General features: G+C 45.1%; 1 protein-coding gene across 3 annotated transcripts in view; it reads right to left on the bottom strand.

Moving 5' to 3' along the window:
• Positions 1-19,056, bottom strand: part of ARHGAP26 (Rho GTPase activating protein 26) — a 485,399-nt gene extending 466,343 nt beyond the window's left edge. For all 3 annotated transcript variants that reach the window (XM_065873120.1, XM_065873121.1, XM_065873122.1), the window contains exon 1: positions 18,903-19,056. In XM_065873120.1, the coding sequence (XP_065729192.1) occupies positions 18,903-19,056 (154 nt within the window). The remainder of the gene's footprint in view (positions 1-18,902) is intronic.
• Between the last annotated feature and the right edge of the window lie 3,192 nt (positions 19,057-22,248).

The raw sequence follows: 22,248 nt of genomic DNA, 5'->3' as shown, positions 1-22,248 counted from the left end.
GCAACAGATACTTAGGTTAGACTTAAGGATAGAACTCCCTGTTAGAAGTCAGCTGCCTGCTCAAAAAAGTGAAGGTGTTCACCTCTAGGTAGTGAGGCTAGGGGTGGGGTGGGGCAGGCACCCATGGGATGTGTTACTTTTAGAATGGCTTCTGACAAGTCAGCATCCCAAACAGTCCTGAAGAAGCTGCAGAATCTTGTGAGTGGATGTGTGTAAAACAAAGACATCAATATAGTAATGACCAGAGTATGAAGCCCAGTCTAATTTCTAGAGATAATCCCCAATACATGGGTTCATCTCCAGTGAGAAAGCCAGAGACTCAGATGTAGACACTGCACAAAGACAGTTTTTTAAATATCTATATTATTCCTACCTTACAAAAGGTGAAGTCATCAGTCATTAGAGTAGCAATAGCTGCAGTGACTTGGGCCCAGATGCTGTTCACAGCTCATTTAACCCTTAGAGTGTTCTCAAGCAAGCACTATTATTCCCACTTTATAAATGAAGAAACAGAAGATTTAAGGGAATGGGCTAAGATTATAGTCAGTAGCATAGCACTGGTTGAGAGCAAAAGAGTTCACAGTGGATAGAGGCTCCAATCCTGAGTCCAATACTTTTTACTTGGATGAATTACTTTTGCTTTCTGTGTCTCAAGTTTTCCAGTCTATAACTGCGGTATTAGTACATACCATATAATACTGTTGTGAAGGTGCAATGAAATAAAGTTTGTAAAACACGTAACAAAAGGTTCTGACATATAATAAAGTTACATGGTGGTAAACATGCTATTACTATTATTATTGTTCAAATGAATGTAACCACATGCATTCAATATATGGGACTCTTCATTCTGTGGAACTCTCAAAAGACATCTTTGTCTCCAAGGTTCTGCTCAACTGGCAGGAAAAAAAAGGGAACAAGTAAAGAGATGGGAGCTGAATCTTAAAGATATGGAAAGAAATGGGACAGCCTATATACATTTGCCTAAGGAGCTAATGATGGCATAGCTAAAAGAAAGTTCATTATAGATTGGTTAATGATCGTGGAAAAAAGAGAGAAACAACCTAACTGTCCAAAAGTAGGTCATTAGTAAGTCCTGAAACAGTACACATGGAATATTACACAGCCACTAAAAACAATCTCAGAGAGTGGGTAATGATATGGAAAGATGATCATAACCTGAGTAAAAAGATGATAAAAACCAAAATGAGTCTCTCTAATCGGTACTATTGGTATGATTTGTATTTTATTCACCTGTAATTTCTAAGTTATCTCTCATCAACATGCATTACTGGTATAATCAGAAAAAAAAATTACAAGTTTGTTTTTGGAATGCTTGGTTTGTTTTGTTTTGTTTTTTTAATGATTAGCCTACATGATGAAAAAGGCCAGGGATATACACCTCAAAAGAAGGTAGAAGGTGCATCCTGCTTTTTTCATGTTAACGACTTTGCGAACCATGGGGTTGTCAGCGGGAGGGAGAGAGATGTAAGCTCTCTGATCCAGGTCTCATTTACATATGTCCAAAATAAATTGTTTCCAGAGATTCTACTGGTAAAGACTCAGATTTCATACCCACTTTCCTAACCTTATCCTAAATAGGTTTCTAGGTCCCCAATTGGCATTATAAATATACATAATTATATCTGGACCTATTCAACTAACCCAAATACCATGCTCTCATTCAGTGTCCCAAAATTTATTTTCGTGAAATATAAATCACTGACCCACTTTTGTTGAAGACAATCTTAACAGCACCCCCATCTCAATGATAAAAAATGAGGCTTGCCATCAGGTCCCCTTAGAGAAGAAAAAAATAAGGTCCCCATCAGAAAAGCTAACCAGCTGGCCAGCCGTTCTATACCCTCTCTGGTTCTGAGCATCCTTTCACCTCTGGAATCTAACACAGGAAGTGTAACAGGAAAGGGGACCCCACACAGTGTTTTCTACAAGATGGGACCACTGATAGCCCACATTTCTTCCCAGTTCTACAGATTCACAATCACCTCAAATCTAGAAGTCTTTTTAACTACAGCCCTAAAACTCTGGAAATTGGTTTCAGGTCATTCCCTTCACAAAAGTCTTTGTTTTTCCCAAAATCAAGAGATTAGAGATCAGTCACTTTTTTGGCCCTTTAGCAAGGCAAAATGGAGTGGGGGGAGGGCACAGTGAAAGAATGAGAGGAAAAAAGAAGGGAAAGAAAAAGAAGGGACAGAAGCAACTGAGAGAAAGAGAACACAAACAGATGGTAGAGAATGCGTTAGCTACATCTGGGCTGGCAGTTCCTAGAACAATACAAGGTCTTTTGTAGGGAAGAAGGACTTTCATGTTAAGACCTTAGATAGCCCCAAACCACTGCCATTTCAGCACCTATGAAACTTACTTCTTTACCAACAGTTCCTAAAATAAAGCTAAAACCCTCCAAATGTGACTATCCAAATCAGTGTATCACTGAAATTTTGTCCTCTGTAGAAATAAAGGATGTTACTCTCTTCAGCTCAAAACAAAGGAATCTACCTACTGGATACTGGGTGTTCCTTCCCACTTAACACCAGGAGATTACTCTCTCCAAAGTAAGATCAAAACCCAGAGAAAGACAGGATAAAAGAAGTCCTAACCAGAGACCTACATGCACTCAGGAATGAATGTGAATTAGGCCTGCCGCACTAGCACATTTGTCAGGGGGGTGAACAGAACAGAGAAGGAGTTCCAGATTCAAACACCCTGGCACTGAAAATGCAGCATTCTGGAGAAGCACAAATTGTTTGAATGCACTGAAGGAAAAGGATATGTAGCTTAACACTATCTAAGGAGAGAGCAGACAGGAGAGCACCACACTTTGGACCGTGGGTTAAAATCCTGAGGAAGTGGTTGCCTAGGGCTGGGGGGAATGGGAAGGATGTTGGGGATGATGGCTAAGGAGTGCAGGGTTTCTTTGGCGGATGATGACCAAACATATTCTATAACTACTTGTGGAGATGGATGAAAAATTCTGTGACCATACTAAGAGCCATGAACTGTACACTGTAAATGAGTGAACTGTGTGGTATGTGAATTATATATCTCATTAAGCTGCTTTAAAAAGTCCTGAGACAGGACCTCCAAGGTCTCTGCCCACCATTGCCTAACCCATGCTGGCACATTTGAGGAGCTCAGTATCTTGCTGCTTGAGATGTCACAGTAAAAGACATGAGTCATCCTTCTCCTCTGTAACATTTCACAAGTCTTTCATTTAAGATAACCACCAAAAGCATTTCAATCTTCTTTCTTAAAGAGACTCAGTTCTCCAGATTTGAGGGGAGGGGGAAGATGAGACCCCAACATTCAGAACTGAAACTTGTGAAAACAAGCCAATTTTGGGTTCTCGTCAGTTGATGACCATCTTTACGCTTGAACTCTGTGCCTCAAAAAAAAAACCCCAAGCCCTGTTGGGTTGTCTTTTCATTGCAGTATGGTGTGAACTCATGCCAGCCGGAAGAGGTGGGGGAGAAGGAAGCAAGCCAAAGACAGATCCCAAAAGACACGGGGGCCAAAAGCTCTCAGTTCCACTCCAGTTTTCTATGCAGTGGAGCAGAGCTTCCCTGCTGGGAAACTGATTCCAAGCATGCTGGCTCTGTAAAGGGGAAATGGGATTTCTTTCCGGAGCCAGAACCATCTTGTAGCTCTACACAGAGCTGGCAACAGTGGTAGCTTGCTGACCTTGCACACTGAGCTCAGGGCGGCTTCGATCAGAGGGCCAGGAGATGGCAGCAAGCAAAGCCATCTGTAGTCTCCAAGGCCTGGTCAGAGGACCAGATGCCTCGGGCGCAGCCGGGACTGGGCCAGGCATCCCTCCCCAGGGCTTGCCTGGCCTCCATACCTCCCACAGCCAGAGTTGTGAGACTGATGCTCGGCTGGGTACCGGCCCAGGGCAGGATTTGTGTCAAACATCTCAAGGCACTAGTCAGATACAATAGGCGGCAGGAAAGCCGCAGGGCCCATCACCCCGGAGTCCCACCATCAGTGGCTGCGTCTGCTTTGTCACCCAGCCCTCCCACAGAGGCTGAAAACCAGCTGAGATCAGAACAGAGATAAGGAGGAGCGGTTGCCAGAAATGAGTTGCCCGAGGGCAGCTCTGAGGCAGCAGGTGAAGGTGAGCCTTCTCTGGGTTTGGGGCACCTCACCTTCCAGGACCATCCGCCAGTCCCTCTACTGCTCTCCCCAAGACAAGAGTCCCCCCTAGCTATGCAACAGCTCTGACAGCTCATTACGCTTCCTCAAGGTTTTTAGAGAAAAAAAATGTGCAACGTAATTACAAGCTCTGACCCCAAATGACTTTAACCCTGACAGGACTCACTGTGGGAAAATGTGTGCCCTGTGTCTGCCCGTGAGCATGAAGTTTCCCTGCAGGAGCTTCTCCGACCCCCAATGCCACAGAAGGGTCCTGGCTCACAGGCTAAGCTCATGGGACAACTGGATCCCAGGCATGGAGCCACATGCTGAGATATCTGAAGTCGGGAGAACTCGCACCCTTTGGAGACAATCCCCCATCATTCCTTGACCTGCCATAACTTCCCCTTCCAGATACCTGAGGACGGCCGGCATAGCTGTGCACTGCAAGGAGGGGACAAAGGATCTGAGACAGGCTTATGTAGAATCTCCTCAGGCCTATTCAACTCAATGTGTGGTCCGAGAACCCCCTCCATGCAAACCACCTGCGGAGGTCCCTGGAAGGAATGCAGATTTCCGGACCTCACCCCAGAGCCTGTGTACCATAATCTCCTTGGGGGGAATCCAGGAATCTGCAATTAAGGAAATTCTTACACACATTCACATTTAAGAACCGCTACCTTATAACAAGGACAATCTAGAAATGACAATAATGACATTCTGATCACAGGGCACTTACCATGGGCCTGCTTACCCTGCTACTCACAATACCTACAAGAATCTCATTTATTCCTCAGAATCATATTGGAAGGTGAATAGTTATCACCCTCTCACTTAAACTGCTTTCTCTAGTTTCACCTCCAAAGGGCAAATCCAAAGACCTTCGAGCGAGCCCTCACCCAAACTGCCAGGAGGACACACCGCGTACTTAACCAGAACAAATCTCTCCATCCCTATTCTACCCACCTATTCTGCGGAATGTGGATACTCCCCACAATTACAGCCCCCACTCTCTCCTCTTACTCCGTGCCAGTGGTTCTCTACTTGTGCTGCACAAGCGGTACCTGGAGAACCTTTAAAATTCCCCAGGCCCAGGCTGCAGCCCAGACAAAATTACATCAGAATCTCTGGGGATGAGTCCCAGACTCATCTACCTGGAGGGGATTTCAATGGACAGCTAAGGTGGAGAACCACTGCCTGGACCTCTAATAGCATCTGGTGAAACCCAAACCTACAGCAGTACCTCCATCTCTCTCTAGAGCACCTGACCTGTGCTCCCCACCACCTGGTAGGTGTCTCCACCTGTAGGTCCCATGGAAACAACTCAGCAAGGACACTTAACCCTGTATCCCCCATCACACACCACGGTTCTTCTCCTGGGGTGCACAGTTCAGCCAGTGCCCCGAGCCCTAAGACAGAAACCCTGGGGACACCCCTGCTCCTCCCTCCTCTGTCCACTGTTGACTACATTCTCCTCTTCAGCCACACCAGCAGGTCTCCCATGAAAAGTGCCATGGAATCTTGATTTCTCCTCTATAATTTATGGGCGTTTGTTTGAATATTCAAATAACGATTCCATTGAGTAAAACAGATTTTCAGTAAAGTGTAGTCCCCGCCACTTGCTCTGCATACTCCCTGGCACAGTGCCACCTACCCTGACACCTGTACCTTAGTCTGAGAAGCACATCTTTTTTTTTTTTTTTTTTTTTGCGGTACATGGGCCTCTCACTGTTGTGGCCTCTCCCGTTGCGGAGCACAGGCTCCGGACGTGCAGGCTCAGCGGCCACGGCTCACGGGCCCAGCCGTTCTGCGGCATGTGGGATCTTCCCGGACCGGGGTACGAACCCGCGTCCCCTGCATCAGCAGGCGGACTCCCAACCACTGCGCCACTAGGAAAGCCCATGAGAAGCACATCTTTGCCCTTCCCTCCTCTCCCCTCCCGGCATGATGGCCACATGTCCGTCCTCTCACACACTTCTGCTTCAGGGCAGTGCGAAGCAGAGTGGAGCTCAAATCACTGGTAAAATATAAGACTATTTTAGATGATACAATGACAAATATTGTTCAATTTAATGATTATGATTTAATGACTATTTAAAGATATTCTAGAAAAAAATATATTGCTAACCACATCAAACCTATGATTTCAGAATGCTATAAAGTTCCCGTTTGAAATAAACATAATTTTTAATGAGTAGACCTTTTCAAAATAAATACATGTGGTAAAGGTGGGGCAGAAATAACCTAGGTGGTTTTAAAAGACTGATGGTTAGCAACACTGTTTCCTCGGACTTGATGTCTTCACTTGCCTCTCCCCAAGTTCTCTGCTCCCTCCCCCAGAGACCCTTTTAAACTGATAGGAATCATTGTACTGTGGACTGTCTGTTCTCCCCTGGCCTCCTGAAGAGCAGGGACTATGCCCGCCCTGTCCCAGAACTCCACTACCAGGAGCCTTCCACCCCAACGTGAGCAGTCCCAGGCACGGGAATAGAGACCACAGCCAACACGTGCCTTCCACCGGGGAAGTGCTAAGCTCTGCCGAAGAGGCAGCCAGAAGAGAGAAGGACAAAAGCGCCCAGCTCCCTCGCCACTCCCCAGAGAAGCTTCGCAGACAGACAAGGTGTGCCTACTGGCCCAAAGTCACGGTCTCCAGTCACCAAAGGTGGGAGACTGCCCTCCTTTACACCTGCCAAACTTCCGAAATAATGTGCACACTGCACAAAGATAAAAACTCAACAGCACCCTCACTAGAACCACAAACAAGCTCTCTGGAGCCCCGCATGCAAGTGATCCCCAATCCAGCTCTGTCTCATTTTAGGGAATGACTTTGTTGTGACTTCGGATCCCAGAATGAACAGTACATACAAACTGGGGAGTAGGAAATGGAGAAAATTCTAAGTGTTGTTTTATTACAGATGCCACCCTATAATAAACCAAATAGTGAGTTTCCTTTCTACTCTAAAATGTGATTTATAAAATTCAGTTCACTCAGAGCTTTTCAGAAACACTCCTATGAGATATTCATTGAAATGAAAAATGTACATACCCTCTGGCCCAGCAGTTCCATTTCTAGAATGCATCCTACAGATCTACTCACTCATATGCCCATGACAGGTACCAGGAGGTTCACAGCGGCATTGCTTATAATGGTAAAAGGTTGGAAATCATCTAAATGTCTACTATTTGGGGACTGATTAAATAAACTATGTTATGTCCATCCAGTGCAATACAATGCGATGCTAAAAATGAATTTGCTCTATACGTTACCAATGTTGAATAATATTCAAAATACATTAAAATCGTGCAAAATGCAAAAATATGCAGAACAGTGCATATGGTATGCTACTGGAGAAATATATAAATCTGTATTTGCTGGCACATGCATAAATTATATCTGAAAAATATTCAAGAATGGGTAAAATGTTGCCTGCAGTAGAACAACTAAGGATTTGGAGACAGGAGAAATTTGAGGATGCCAACATTCCTTCTTGTCCCCTCTAAATTGTGTACTATTTATAGGTATTACTTACTGACATAAACTTTCGAAAAAGAAACACAGGTATGAATTAAAATAAAAATGCTTTTTAATTTTGTTTCATTTGCTCAACTGATAATCATCTTCTACACCTGACCCACAAGTGTAATAGTGAGATGTGCAGTCAGGAATCTGTTACGGTTTGGGTCCTATCTGCCTGACAGTCTCTGTGGCACAGAAACAGCCTCAAGTTCAACTCAATCTGCCTGGAAATCTATCTAAAGTCTCACGGGAGAAGCTAGTTCATATTTTCAAAGTGTTCAAATCAGCCTGGAATAAACTTAAAAGCACATATGATAGCAAGATCAGATGAGCTTTGAAACCTACCTGTGGTGGTTTTACAAACCATGTAAAATGGGGTTTATTTTGGCTTTTCCTGTGTGGCAGCAGCAGGAGTCAAACCTTAGCTACTGGCTTGGCCCAGAGAAGCCAGCCAGTTAACAAGGTTTAATCCAGAATTCCCAAGCCCCTCAACCCTTTGTCCATCTGGCAAAGAAAACACACACATACACAGACACAGACACACACACACACACACACACACGGACACCCCCAGCCCCAGGAATCTCCTCTTTCTAAATATAGTAAGTACTGCCCAGTCTCCAAGCTCACCCTCTGTAGCATTCTGTGCCTTCCAACCGAGGTGAAATGAGCCAGATATAAACACACCGTGACAGCTTCTGGCCCACACTGCCAAGCTGTTTTCCTTACTATTTCCTCTCTTTCTCCACTCTGGGTTTCTACAAAAATGTGTAAACCCCAGTGACGCTAATTTGTAAATATTCCTTTGGCCACTAAGGCTATTTTCCTCACCCTACCAAATGTGATTTCCCTGAAATTTGAGGTCAGGATAGCCTATTATATATGGGCAAAGCCACATTCCATCTCCCATTTTATCTGTTAAGAACTTGCACCTCAGAAAGGATTTCTGACAGGTCCAAGGCTAATTAGGACGCAGCCAATTAACTGTAATCTCTATCTCTCTCTATCTCTCTCTCTCCCCCCCACCCCCACCCCATCCCCGTTTCCTTTAGAATCCGTGTCAGTGCCTAACAGAAGGGCTTGTTCAGGGATGCAAGGACCTAAACAGTCAATGTCAAAGAGCTTTAAAAAATGGAGGCTGGCAACAACTCCACCTTGAGGAATCTATCCCATGGAACTCCTAGGACCCACACACAAAGGTGGGTGTGCAAATAATCACTGCAGCACCTTCTATGCTGAGGCAATCCAAATATCCCTCAACAGGAGAGGGGGTAAATAAGCTATGGTATCTCCACATAGCAGAGCTCTCTGCAGGCATTAAAAAGAATACACTGTGTATGTGTACTGACATGGAAGATCTCTAAAAGAGAGTCTCAACCAGAAAAGCAAAACACAGAATAATTCATATTCTATAACCCCCCCTAAGAAAAAAAAAATATGCACAGGAAAAGGACAAGAAAAAAAGCACACCACTGGTTAACTCGGGCAAAAGGGTGCTTTACTCTGTATAGTTCCACACTCTGTGATTCTTTTATGAGAACGTATTCATGAACTGCGTACATGAATTTTTTTTGTCTTTGCACTGTAAGATTAGGTCATCCATTCATACTGTCCATTTTACCTCCAAAACGAATCCTTCCCAAGTCATCTTTATTTCAGAAAATAGCGCCATCATTCACATAATTGCTCCAGCTAAAAACACTGGAATCATTCTTTTTTTTTTTTTTAAGATTTTTTGATGTGGACCATTTTTAAAGTCTTTATCAAATCTGTTACAATATTGCTGCTGTTTTATGTTTTAGTGTTTTGGCCCTGAGGCATGAGAGATCTTAGCTCCCCAACCAAGGATCGAACCCACACCCCCTGCATTGGAAGGTGAAGTATTAACCACTAGACTGCCAGGGAAGTCCCTAATCATTCTTGACTTTTATTCCCAAAGCCCAAATCCAATCAAATAGCAAATCTGTGGGCTCTACTTCCACAAACACCCAGAATCTGACCACCATCTCCAGTACTGCCGCCCTAGCCCAAGGTGCCATTGCCTCTTACTTCACCTATTATAACAGCCTTCTAACTGCTCTCCTTGCCTCCATTCTTGCCCCACTAAATTATTCTCCACACAGTGGCCCCCATAATCTCTTAAAAACACAAGCAGGATGATGTCACAACCTCCTCCTGGCTTCCCATCACACTTAGAATGAAACCCAAAGTCCTTTCTGGGACTCAAGACCTCTAGGACCTGGCTCCCGACCTCTCTCCCTGTTCATTTGCCATCACTCTGCTCCAGCTACACTGGTCTCCCTGCTAGTCCTCAGACACCCCATGATCTCTCCCGCCTCACGAATTCTGCACCTGTTACCACCACCTTAAAAGCCCTTACTCTAGGCTAGGGCTTGGAGGACACAGTAAGAGTGGAGCAAAGCTCCATATTTGAAATGAAAGCCTTCCTCTGGTGGCCTAAGATATATAATTTGGAACATACTGGGTTGTAATTTTAAAAATTGAAACTAGGGTCAGTCAGAAATTTAATCTAGAAAATCCACTTTGTTAGCTTCATACTGGCATCCCTCCTTTGGCTAACTTTTAAAAATGCAATGGCCTAAACAGGGTAGCAAAGTCACCTTCATGAATTGCTTTCCCCAATAGCTTGGTGGTGATAATGGTTCCTCCCTGACCCATTCTCATGTGGTCAATTCCTGGGGTTTGTGATCATTAGCTTACACTGGCCAGCACTAGGAAGTTCAGCCTGAGGCCTCTGCCCAGAGGGATGCTGGCTGGCCTAGCTGGAGCAGAGATCTGAACCACAGCGGTGTCAGAATCACCTTCCAAGCCCTGGAATGTGAAACTCATCAGTCAAGTGCATCTGAGGTTGAGGCAAATGGAAGAAGAAAGTCCTCAAATGAGGGCAAATAGAGAAAATCTACCGAGGGGAGTGGTGTTCACTTAATCATCAAAAGTTTTATGGGACTAAAAAAAAAAAAAAGTTGTATGGGACAAAGTAAAAGGGTAAAAAAAAAAATCCAAGGTATAAAATAGTGCCCAACAAAAAGATCTGAATAGACATGTCAGCAAAGAAAATGCACCAATGGTCCTTAATCATATGAAAGTATGCTCATCATCGTTAGTCATTGTGGAAATGCAAATTAAAACCAAGAGATTTCACTTCACGCTCACTAGGATAGCTACAATCAAAAAGACAGACAGTAACAAGTACTGGTGATGATGTGGAAAAATTGAAACCCTCAGACGATCCTGGTGGGAATTTTAAAGGATGCCTCTGCTGCAGAAAACCTTTCGGCAGGTTTTTTAAAAAATTAAACATAATGGGCTTCCCTGGTGGCGCAGTGGTTGAGAGTCCACCTGCGGATGCAGGGCAAACGGGTTCGTGCCCCGGTCTGGAAAGATCCCACATGCCACAGAGCGGCTGGGCCCGTGAGCCACGGCCGCTGAGCCTGCGCATCCGGAGCCTGTGCTCTGCAACGAGAGAGGCCACAACAGTGAGAGGCCCGTGTACCGCAAAAAAAAAAAAAAATAAACATAAGTTTATTCATACATCCGTGCAATTCTACTCCTAGGTAGGAAATGAAATAAGAAATGAAAACACATGTCTGCACAAAGACATGTATTTCAAGGGTTGAAATTATTCTGCATTATACTGTAATGGCCAACACACATTATTATACGTTTGTCAAAACTCATAGAATATACAACACAAAGAGTGAACCCTAATGTAAACAATGGACTTTAGTTATAACACTGTATCACTTTTGTAACAAATGTACCACCTGAGAGGAAAGGGTGTGAGGGACTCTATGGGAACTCTCTATACATTCCACTCAATTGTTCTGTAAACCTAAAAACGTCTCTAGAAAATAAAGTCTATTAATTATATTTTTTAAAAAAAGGAGGGAGGGGAGAACTTAAGCCTCAATCAGTGTGCTGAGTGCAACAGATTAGACGCAATTTATTCAATCCAATTGAGAACAGAATAACTGGATTGAAGTAGAAGGACTTTTTTTAAAGCCAGTGTTATATAAAAACTACAAAATCTTGTTTGGATATAATTTGCCGTTGTTTATATTTGTATGAGAAATACTCCAAATGTCAGTACTGCAAATTACCGCTGTTTACAAATAATTAGGAAATGCCTTTTTTTTTTCTTTTATTTGAAAGGTGCTAAAGCAAAGCAAAGGAGCTGAGAAAAAACTTTTTGCTACCTAACTCCATAAGCATTTGTTCCATTAGGAGTCTGTGAGTAATATAATTACTCCTAAACAAAGCAGGTTGGCACTGAACAGGCTTTGGGAATTTATACCATTAATGAAGGACTCACCTCACTACTATAAAAAGCCTACACCAAGTCCTAAAGAAGTATAAAAGGGTGACATGCTCTAAGCACACAACTCTTGATGTTGATTTTTTTTTACTCTTGTTTTAATGAGCAAATAGGATGAACTATTTATCTTAACAAATCAGACTCAAGAACAAGTTTTGGGCCTCCATGTTCAATGTTTTATTACCCAGTTAAAAGAGAATAACTTTCAGTTATAAAATAAATACGTCATAGGATGTGATGTACAGCATGGTGACTATAGTTAATAGTACTATAATTGTATATTTGAAAGCTGCTATGAGAGTAGATCTTAAAAGTTCTCAAGAAAAAGAATTCGTAATTATGTATGGTGACAGATGCTAACTAGACATACTGCAGCAATCATTTCATATTATATACAAATAGCGAATCATCATGTTGTACATCTAACATCTAAAATGTGTCATTTATATCTCAATTTTTTAATTAAAAAAATAAATGAATGCTAGGAACGTATGCATTTTATAAAAAATATTTAAAAAGAGAGAGAGTCATTGGTAATCAGTGCTACTACCCCCAAAGAGCAACTCTACTGCTTCAAAAAGCCAAGAGATAATCAGACGCCCTCATTTGTCTCACCAGCCTACAATGGCTCTTTAATCATATGATGAAGAGAGAAACACAAAACTTCAGAGCACAATACAGAATCTTAGCTATTCTTTGCTACTCAGGACTCAGAGTCTGAAAAACAACGGGGACAATATTCTCACTTAATCTAGCACCTGCTGCATGTTTCTTCTTTCTAGTGTCTAGATCTCCGAACAATTTGCATCTTCACTGCCAGCGTGTCTACTGAAGCACTGAAGGGTCACGTTCAAGAGAAGGCCCTGCAGTCCACGGTCAGCTTCAAAACTTGGTTGCACAACTTCCTAGCTGTGTGACCTTAGACAAGTTACCCAAACTGTAACGTGCACACAAATAAGTATTCATCCCACCGGACAGAGGTATAAAGACTCACGAGACAATGTGTGCACTTAGCATAGGGCCGGGCCCTTGGTGAGTGTTCAATAAACAAAAGCTGCTGGCCAGGTTTCAGGTTTTCTGTTTGCTTGTTTGTTTGCTGAGGAAACTGACAGTGCCCCCAAGGTCTTACAGCGTATATGTGGTAGAGCTCGGACTAGACATCAGATCTGCCTGATAACAGAGGCCTGGCTCCTTGCATTGCACTCTGCTCCCCAGACCTGGGTCTCCTCAGGCTGCATATTATGGGCTCCAAGTTAACTCCTCCGAGTCCACTTCTTAAATGAACTCAATACTGATGTGTTCCCTATCTACATAAAAGGGCCGGAACCATATATAAATGCATTCTTGGAAGGCATCTTGTGGAAGGACTGCTATAAAGAGAATGTTATGTCAATGCCCACTAGGATTACTAATGTCCAGAATCCAGACCACTCTGAAATGTGACATTATCCGTGGAGATGAGTGGTTATCAACCCAGGACCAGAGAAGATTTCTGAAACATTTAAGACAGACATGCTTTTTCTGGAACACATCTGTCAGACTGGGCATTTAGATTATGGCAATTAATGACAGCTTGCACTATATAAGAATATAGATATAATTTTTACTTTTTTTTTTTTCCTGTAATGTGAGTTTAGGGTCCCTATTGAGCCTCATGAATGCCCTCTAGCATATATTATTAAAACTATTTAGATCTCATCTTTTTTTTTCCTTAAGTAATGCACTACCTAAATATTCTTTCTTCATGCCTTAGCAAAAAATCTTATAAGTGTGATCTCACTTAAGTACAGCAGACTTTTTATGTGTCTCTATGCCTAGGGTTCAAGTTCCAAAATACAGAATTTTGCTTTGTATATATAGTTATGACTACAGATTTATACAACCCTATTTCTGCTAAAAGATAAATGTCCGTTGAATTTAAGATTTGATTATTGACAAACAGCAGCTAAAATTTATCGTGGTTTTTGCTGGCATTCTTATAAAACTACTTATTTCTGTTAAAATTTTCTGTGGTTGCCTTGGAGATGTGATGCAGGTCAGAATTACTAACCTCCGCGAATACAATGAAAAAGGCATGTCATCCCCAAAAAGTCTCATGAAAACTATGGTCTCATAGTTTTTTTGTAAAAAAAAAAAACAAAACGTGTCTCCCGGCAGGCTACCAAGGCTTTTTTCAGTATCACACACCCTGCCCCAACTTGACTGAAAAGCTCACTGACAGAAGGGGTTGGATCCTTGGTCTTGTTTCGGTAGTCTCCCCTGCGTCCTTCAAAGTACCATGAACTAGAATGAATCCATCCCCTCCCCCTCATGAGACACCTGGGTTTTCCCTAGGACATGGTTCAGTCTTTGGGACTCCAACCTCTACTTAAACCCCACTGAAGAAGAGTAGCTTATGGGTTCAAAGTTTCCCACCTGAAATTCCAACCAAGAAAACTGTGCCTCAAGATGCCCACCACCATCTAAGAGAAAACTATTAAAATTACACTTCTGATATCCAGAAGAGGCAAATCCATAGAGACAGAAAATACATTAGTGGTTGACTAGGGCTGGAGGGCGGGAGGATGGGGAAGGAGGAGTTGGGAGCAAATGGTGGGGAATAACTGCTTATGGGAACGGGATTTCTTTTGGGGGCAATGAAAATGTTCTAAGACTGACTGTGGTGATAGCTGTACAGCTCTGCGAATGTACTAAAAACCATAAACTGGATGCTTTAAGTGAGTGAACAGTATACTAAGGCAAATTATATCTCAATAAAGATATTCTAAAATGTGCATTCCTGCCCCACTCCTCCCACCTAAGACTATCAAAATAAGAGAACTCACTCTGTCTCAGAAAGAAGTCAAACTTAAAGGGGTATATCCCCAGTAGTAAGTCCATAAACCAACTCTGAAGGTGGAAAGAAACACAGCTCCTGAAAACCCACATCACCTCTCAAAACCAACAACCTAACTCACTTTCAGTTCTGTGAAACTACATTTGGTTTGCCATCGAGTCCATGAGACAGCCAGACATTAAGTCCAGTGCGTTCTGCAAGCTTTTCCTGCAAGGCAAAGAGAGGCAGCCAGCTCAGCCACTGGATGGGTGTTGCGGGGCGGGGGGAGGGGGGGGGGGGGTAGAGGGGTTAATCTAGCAAGAAGATGGAAAATTTAAGCTATCAGAATATTAGGAACAACAGAGATGTTGAGAGACTTTTTATTTTTTGTCTTTAACTTGTGGGGCTTTTTTGTCATAACCATGACTTTATACAAATAGGATTACCAGGCTTCTTCCCACCAGTGGTTAATACATACACAACTGTGTAAGTTACCAACAACTGGCGTGAAGAAGGCATGGGCCTAACTCCTTGCATCCACATCAAAAAACTGTTCATTTGGATGGACAATTCTGCTCTTAGTGACTCTTGCTCCAAGTCTTGACAACCCTGAATGCTGGAAGATCATAACAGCTATCATTAATTGAGCAATGCTATGCACCAGGCTTCAAGCTAAGTGCTTTCTTTACACGCACTGTTTCATTTTGTGCTCACAGCAACCCTAGGAGGTCAGAGTGGCTACTCCCATTTTACACAGGAGGAGCTCAGGCTTAGTGACTCACCCAGAGTCAATCAGTAGGTGATGGTGTCAAGAATGAAACACAGAAAATCCTAAAACTCTTAATTCTACGAGTCTGAACTTCATCACCCGCCTCTATCATCTTTACAGAAAGAAAAAAGGACTAAAACACACAGAATCCTCTTGACTGAGACACAGATTAATCAAGTCGAGGAAAGAGTGCCCACAGAAAAGGCCTGGACAAATCAGCACAGAAAAAAGTGACTCGGAGTCACCACATCAAACAAGAACTTTCTCCAAAAGCAGGATTTTTCGAAATGTAGGTCCCAAATTATTTTATTGCTTATCTTCCAGGTGTCCAGCCCAGAGGTTTGAACTCCAGGGAAAGACTTCAAGGAGTTCATTTGTTTATCAGATTATCAAGGGGAATCAAGAGACAAACCTAGAGTCTTGCTTCAGAGTTAAGTGCACAGGCTCTGGAATCAGACAACTTAATTGCTGTGACGCCTTGGGCAGGTTACTAATCTCTCTGAGCTTCAGTTTCCTCCTTCATAAAGGGGAAGTGGCAAGAATAATGATCTAGCTGAACTTCAGCAATCCCAGTTTTATTGTCTCAGATTAACACACAATGGAAACCTTACCCCAAAGATCTGTGAAAATTAATTACAAAATAAAACCATAAAATTTTAGAGCTGGAAAAGCCTATAAATCATCTAAACCAGTGTTACTTACACAATTACGTATTTATTTTTACGTATGTATTTTTTTAAAACACTGGCTTTACATTTACAGTAGTGATAAAGATGATCCAAAGAAAATGAATACACAAACACTAATATAGTAATATACAATGCAAGAAGCACCTAATGACGACACAATGCCCGAAGTCTGGTAAATAGTAATCACCTGCACCCTTTTTAAGAGGTCACATGACCTGTTCAAGCACTAGTAAGAAGAGTATAGTTAGAAATAGAGCTGGATATTAAGAGATTAGAACACCTAGTTCTCCCCCAAGTTACAGAGCTGGTCCATTCCACTAGCCAATTTGAAGAACTCTTTTAATTTTATCACTACACTGTTTCCTCCTACCCAAAGAATTCTTACATGCCCTCCCCACCCCCCAAAACAACAGCAGCAGGCAAATAAACTGCCAGTCACACAAAGGCATCCTCCTCAGACTCAAGGCTGAGATACAAAATGCAAGTCCAGGTTCCAACAGGCTTGGTCCAGGGGGTCCATTCTGGGCAAGAGGGATGGGGCAGAATTAAGAGCTCAGCATCAGCAGGAACTCCAGCTCTGGCTCAGACCATGTGGAGGCTCAAAAACCACCCTGCCGTTAGAGCAGGGTGGCTCTGCGCTAGTGATTTCTCCAAGTCTGTTTTCTCATTTGTAAAATGAGTAACAGTACATGAGATAATTTGTGGCTGAAGCAGTGCCTGGCATGGAGTAAGTCTTCACAACCACAGGGGCAGCAGAACTGTCACTACTACTTCAGTGCCTGGGGCAATATCTAACACACAGAAAACACTCTAAATGTTTGCTGAATAAAGCAGAGGCCCAGTTAAAGCCAGCCTGAGAGTCACTCAAAATTCATGGGCCCGGGGCTTCCCTGGTGGCGCAGTGGTTGAGAGTCCGCCTGCCGATGCAGGGGACACGGGTTCGTGCCCCGGTCCAGGAAGATCCCACATGCTGCGGAGCGGCTGAGCCCATGAGCCATGGCCGCTGAGCCTGCGCGTCCGGAGCCCGTGCTCCACAACGGGAGAGGCCCGCGTACCGCAAAAAAAAAATTTTTTTTTTAAAATTCATGGGCCCAACCTATAAGTGGGCCCCTAACTTACTCCAAACCAGGGTCACATATTCCCTGAACCAACGATGGTCCTGGTCATTGACAAAAGAAGAGTCTGTTCATATGCTTCAGGTCACAGCCTCCAGCAGAGACCCTGCCTCTGAGGAGCCTTATCACATCAAAGTTCCATGTTTATTTCACCCCAAAACACTGGCACTTGCTGCCCTGGGACTCCACTGTCTCCCTCTTCATTTTTAGAAGCAACAGGCTCACAAAATGACACCTCAGGCACTTGACTTTACATCTCCTTTATAGAGGCTTGGGGACAATTCTCACAGCTAGGGCCCCACTCTGCCAATGCAAGCTTTCTTAGCTCAAAGACACCACCTATTAAGAAATCCATCACAGAGAAAGGAAAAGTCAAAGACAATTCCACTGTCTGCCTTTTTTCCTGATTCTCAAAACTAAAAGATGGACCAAACTATTTTTAAATGGGTAGACTGAAAAGGCACCCAAAAAAAGATCTCAACAATCCAAGGCGCTCTTCCCTAGAGCACTCCTGTTTGGCCAGAAGGAGACATTCCCTGGCTCTGCAGAAGACAAGGCAAATCATACACAGAATGCAAAACTCATTTCTCCCCTGCCAAAGGGAAATTTGCAAAAATTGTTTTACAAAAGGTTTGAGGATCTATAAGGATGAGTTTAAACTTCTCCTTTCTGAGTGAGGACCGAGGACATTCCTTCTCAGACTTTTGAGTTTTCAAGGATATTGGGAGAGGTAAAAAGGGGAGCGAGGGAGCGGGAGAGGGAGAGGATATGTTCGTTCTATTTTTAAACCCTCGCCCACAGTTTAGAGTAAAGGAACACTCTGATTCTGTACTCCCACCCTTATCACCTTCTGCTAAACACAAGAATCAGAACCTGCACACGTACGTGACCCTGATTCTAGATCTGGGAGGTACAGGCTGCCAGTACTCCAGAGAATCTCGAGCTGACCGACCATCCCACCCACCCCTTCTCTGGGCAGCAGCTGTGCCTTTCGGAGAACCCGGCGGCCCTGAGCAGGCTGGCGCTGCGCCCAGGGAGCGAAGAAGGCACAACCCGCCTTTTTCCGAGGGGAGGCAGCGCCCCCTTGGCGGGGCCCACTCCATTCCCAAGGATGGACACCCAGGGGTGAGCAACTCTTCCCCAAGGGAGCGGGAGTCGTGGACGCGAAGGGGTTTCCCAGCAGGCTGCGGCGCACCAGGCACTCCAGTCCTACTCCCAGGACACCTGTGTGCCGCGCACACCCGCCGCGGCGCCCCAGAGCGCCACTCGCGCTCGGTCTCCTCCCAGCCACCCCGGAACGCAAACGACCGGGCGACGGATCTTTTCCCTCACCGTCTTGTTGCTAGTTCGCCCATTTTACGTATCCTTCCCGCTCCACTACAAGCATCTACACCCGTCCCTCAGCGCCCGGGGGCAGAACACCAGCCGGACACGCGACCCCCAGGGCTGAGCGCCTCCCGACGGCCCCTCCCGCCCCCGAACTCCGTCCCCGCCAGGCTCGGGGGCACTCACTCTTGAGCGCGCTGACGAGTGACTTCCCGTCCTTGATGAGCTCCTTGATGAATTTGTTGGTCTTGTCCAGCTCCGCTTCGTGTGACTTGAGCGTCTCTCGGAAGTGCGGGCTGTCGAGGCAGCAGTCGCTGAATTCGAGCGCGGGCAGCCCCATGGTGTCTGCGGCGCCCAGCCGGGGGGCGCGCCTCCCCCGGGGCCCCGGCGGCCCGCAGCCCCGAGCACGCACGCGGCGGGACCCCGGCCGGCACCCGCGACGGACGGACGCCGGCTCCACAGGTGTGGCGCCGGCTAGCCCTGCGCGCGGTGTCCGCGGGCGCGCACGACTTCCGAACCGAGCCGGGACTCGAACGAAGGGCGGCTGCTCCGGCGGCGTGCAACCGAGCGGCCGGGGAGCAGGAAGCGCGGAGACGGACCCGCAGCGGCGCCGGGAAGGGAACGAGAAGTCGAGCGAGTGCAGCCGCCTCCTCCCCGCCTCCTTCGCCTGTTCGCTCTCCAGCAGCCTCGAGCGCCCTCTCACAGCAGCCTGGGCCGCTCCGCCGGCGTTCGGGCCGCACTAACCTGCTAGCAATGACCTAATCCCAGCCAAGCCAATCAGACCTCCGGGCCTCCCGGGTACGCCCGGCCCTTCCGCGGCTATAACCCAATCAGCGGTGTCCGGAGGCGGGGCCTGGTCCAGGGGGCGGGACCCACGCCACTGCCTAGGTCCGCAGCACAAGCTCCGCCCGCACCCGCCCGCGCGGTGTTGCAGACCCGGAGACCCGAAGGTGAGCGCTGCGGCATGCCCCGTACCTTGCCCGCCCGCATCCGAGATGGTGCGTCTGAAGGTCTGGGGAGCGGAAGAGCCTAGATGTGCCGAACATGAAAAATCTGGGAATTTAGGGCTGCAGTCCCCCTCACACTTCAGGCAATCGAGCTTGCACTCAAAATGCAGCCCCCTGCCCCAGAGGAACCCCGAGCGCACCAAGCGACCACATCGCCCCTAGGAACAAGCTCCTTCTTCCAGTAGAGCAGAAAATATTTTCATCTTAAAAATTACCAGCTCCTCTTGCCTGCAGTCTTCCCGCCCCCTACAGTCCGGCCCCTTCACGGCCACTCCTACTCAAAACCCGCCCACGGCTGCTCTCAGCCGAAGGATCTAACATCCTTACGAGAATTTCAGCCGCCTGTTGTTTCACTGCTGGGCACCTAACACAATTTTACATAATTACCTCCACTGCCTGTCGTCCTTTGCTGCATCGTGAGCTTCAAGAACACGAGCCACCGCAGTTTTCTTGTGCGCTGCCGCATCCCTAACACCTAAAACAGTGGCCGGCATCTAATAACAGATATAACAGATATTGAGCGCTTACCGTGTGCTATGGCGATTGATAAATATTTGTGGAATAAATGAATGGATCCTTTCCTCTCCTACCCCACCCCACCCCCAATGCGTTGCCCTGTAGCCCTTTGGTTCCACCACAAGTATCAATCCAGGCAGCTCACGCACTGCACTTGCCAGGCTGGATCCCACAGTGTCTAGGGCTGAACTATGAACTCCTACAAGATAGGGACTGTCTTGGAATAAAATATTTGTATGTCTAGGAACTAGCAGCCCTCCAGTCAGGTGGTTTTGTGTGGTGGAGCGGCGGGGGGGGGGGGGGGGGGTTGTTGCTGTTGTTTTTCACATAGGTCTGCTATGTTTAGGCACTAGGCTAGGTGCTAGAGATGCAAAGATGAATAACACAGAATAAACCTGACGGCTACTGGTTAGTGGGAGAGACAAGCGACAAGCAATAGCAATGCTGCATGGTAAGTTAGGATAGAAGGCCTGGGTGCTCAGGAACGTGGAGAAGGGATTGCTAACTCAGGGAGCCAGAGAAGGCACTGATGTCGAGGTACTGATTTATTAAATGCATAAATGAATGAATGTGATCTATTTGCCAGTTGCAGCTACAAATTCAGACTTGATAGCAGGCCCAAACAGCTATCAGATGGATAATTAAAACCCTGAAAATAGTTGTTCCTCACCTGCCAAGAATGAGAAAGATGTGGAATGGAAATCCCATGAAACTGAATCTGTTTAATGCAATATCTTGAGCACTTAAAAGTAGGTGTTCTGACTCTTAAATGGTACATAACAAATCACACCCAAACTTAATGGATTAAAACAACTATGATCTCTTTATTTTCTCTCATAATCTCTGTGGGTCAGGAATTTGGGAGAGAGCTTGGCTGGGTGATTCTGGCTTGGGGTCTCACACATGTTTGCAGTCATATGGTAACAGGACCATCTCCCTCTCTTCGGTGGGCTCCGGACTTCACTATGTGGTCTCTCAATGTGGTCTAGGTGAGTTTCCTCACTGCACGGCAGCCTCAGCGCCCCAGTGTGAACGTTCCAGCTCACACGAGGAAAGCTGAATCACCTTTTATGACCTAGCCTTGGAAGACAAACACTTCTTCCACCTTCATTGGGTACAAGCAAGTCACAAGCCCAGATTTAAGGAGAGAGTAATTAGACTGTACCTCCAGATGGGGAAGTAACAAGAAAGGGAGATATTAATGCAGCCATCTCTGAAAAAAACCAATCTGCCACTGCGGGCCTAGCACAAGGCAAAGTATTCAATAAATGTTAAATGAATGAAACAAAATGAGGTCCACAATTATTTATTTTTATTCTATTGAGTAATATTGGGCAAATGTGCATAAACATATATGTATTAGTAAGAATGATAATGATAAATATTACCCATCATTTGTTAAGCTCTTAGTTTGTGCCAGACACTATGCTAAATTATGTACATGCATTTAGTCCCTACAAGGGAAGACTGGTACTAGGATAATGGATAATCCCCATTTTTCAGATGAGAAATTGAGGCCCAGAGTTGTAACTTGAACCAGGTTACCTAGCTAAGAAGAGTGTGTGGCGCAGACACATACACAAACATATACCTTAATGTGCCTGTTCACAAGTGTGTAACTTCTTCTGAATTTAATCCAGAATTTCCACAAAGACCTCCCACACTTTCTGCAATATTGTCAGAAGAGGATCAGAATGTAGTAGTACTGAGTACAGAAACTGGCCCCTGGAAGGTGCAGCTGTCTCTCTCTCCCTGGAAAATAAGCTCCATGAGATAGAGATTCTGTGTTCACTATACAGCCCCAGCACCTAGGACAGCAAGGGGCACTTCAAAAATGCACAATGCCAGCGGGAGGGGCACCTGTTTAATAAGGAAGAAACAATGAGTCATGTAACAACATAGGTTGTGGCCATGAATGCAAACAGAACAGTTAAGGCCCAGAAATCACTGTCATATGAAATATAGAAACTATTTAGGCAACGTGATGTGGCCGAATTTCTTTGGATGAA

This window comes from Phocoena phocoena, chromosome 3 (genome assembly GCF_963924675.1).
Source record: "Phocoena phocoena chromosome 3, mPhoPho1.1, whole genome shotgun sequence".
Lineage (NCBI taxonomy): Eukaryota > Metazoa > Chordata > Mammalia > Artiodactyla > Phocoenidae > Phocoena > Phocoena phocoena.
This window is presented reverse-complemented; position numbering and strand designations above follow the sequence as displayed.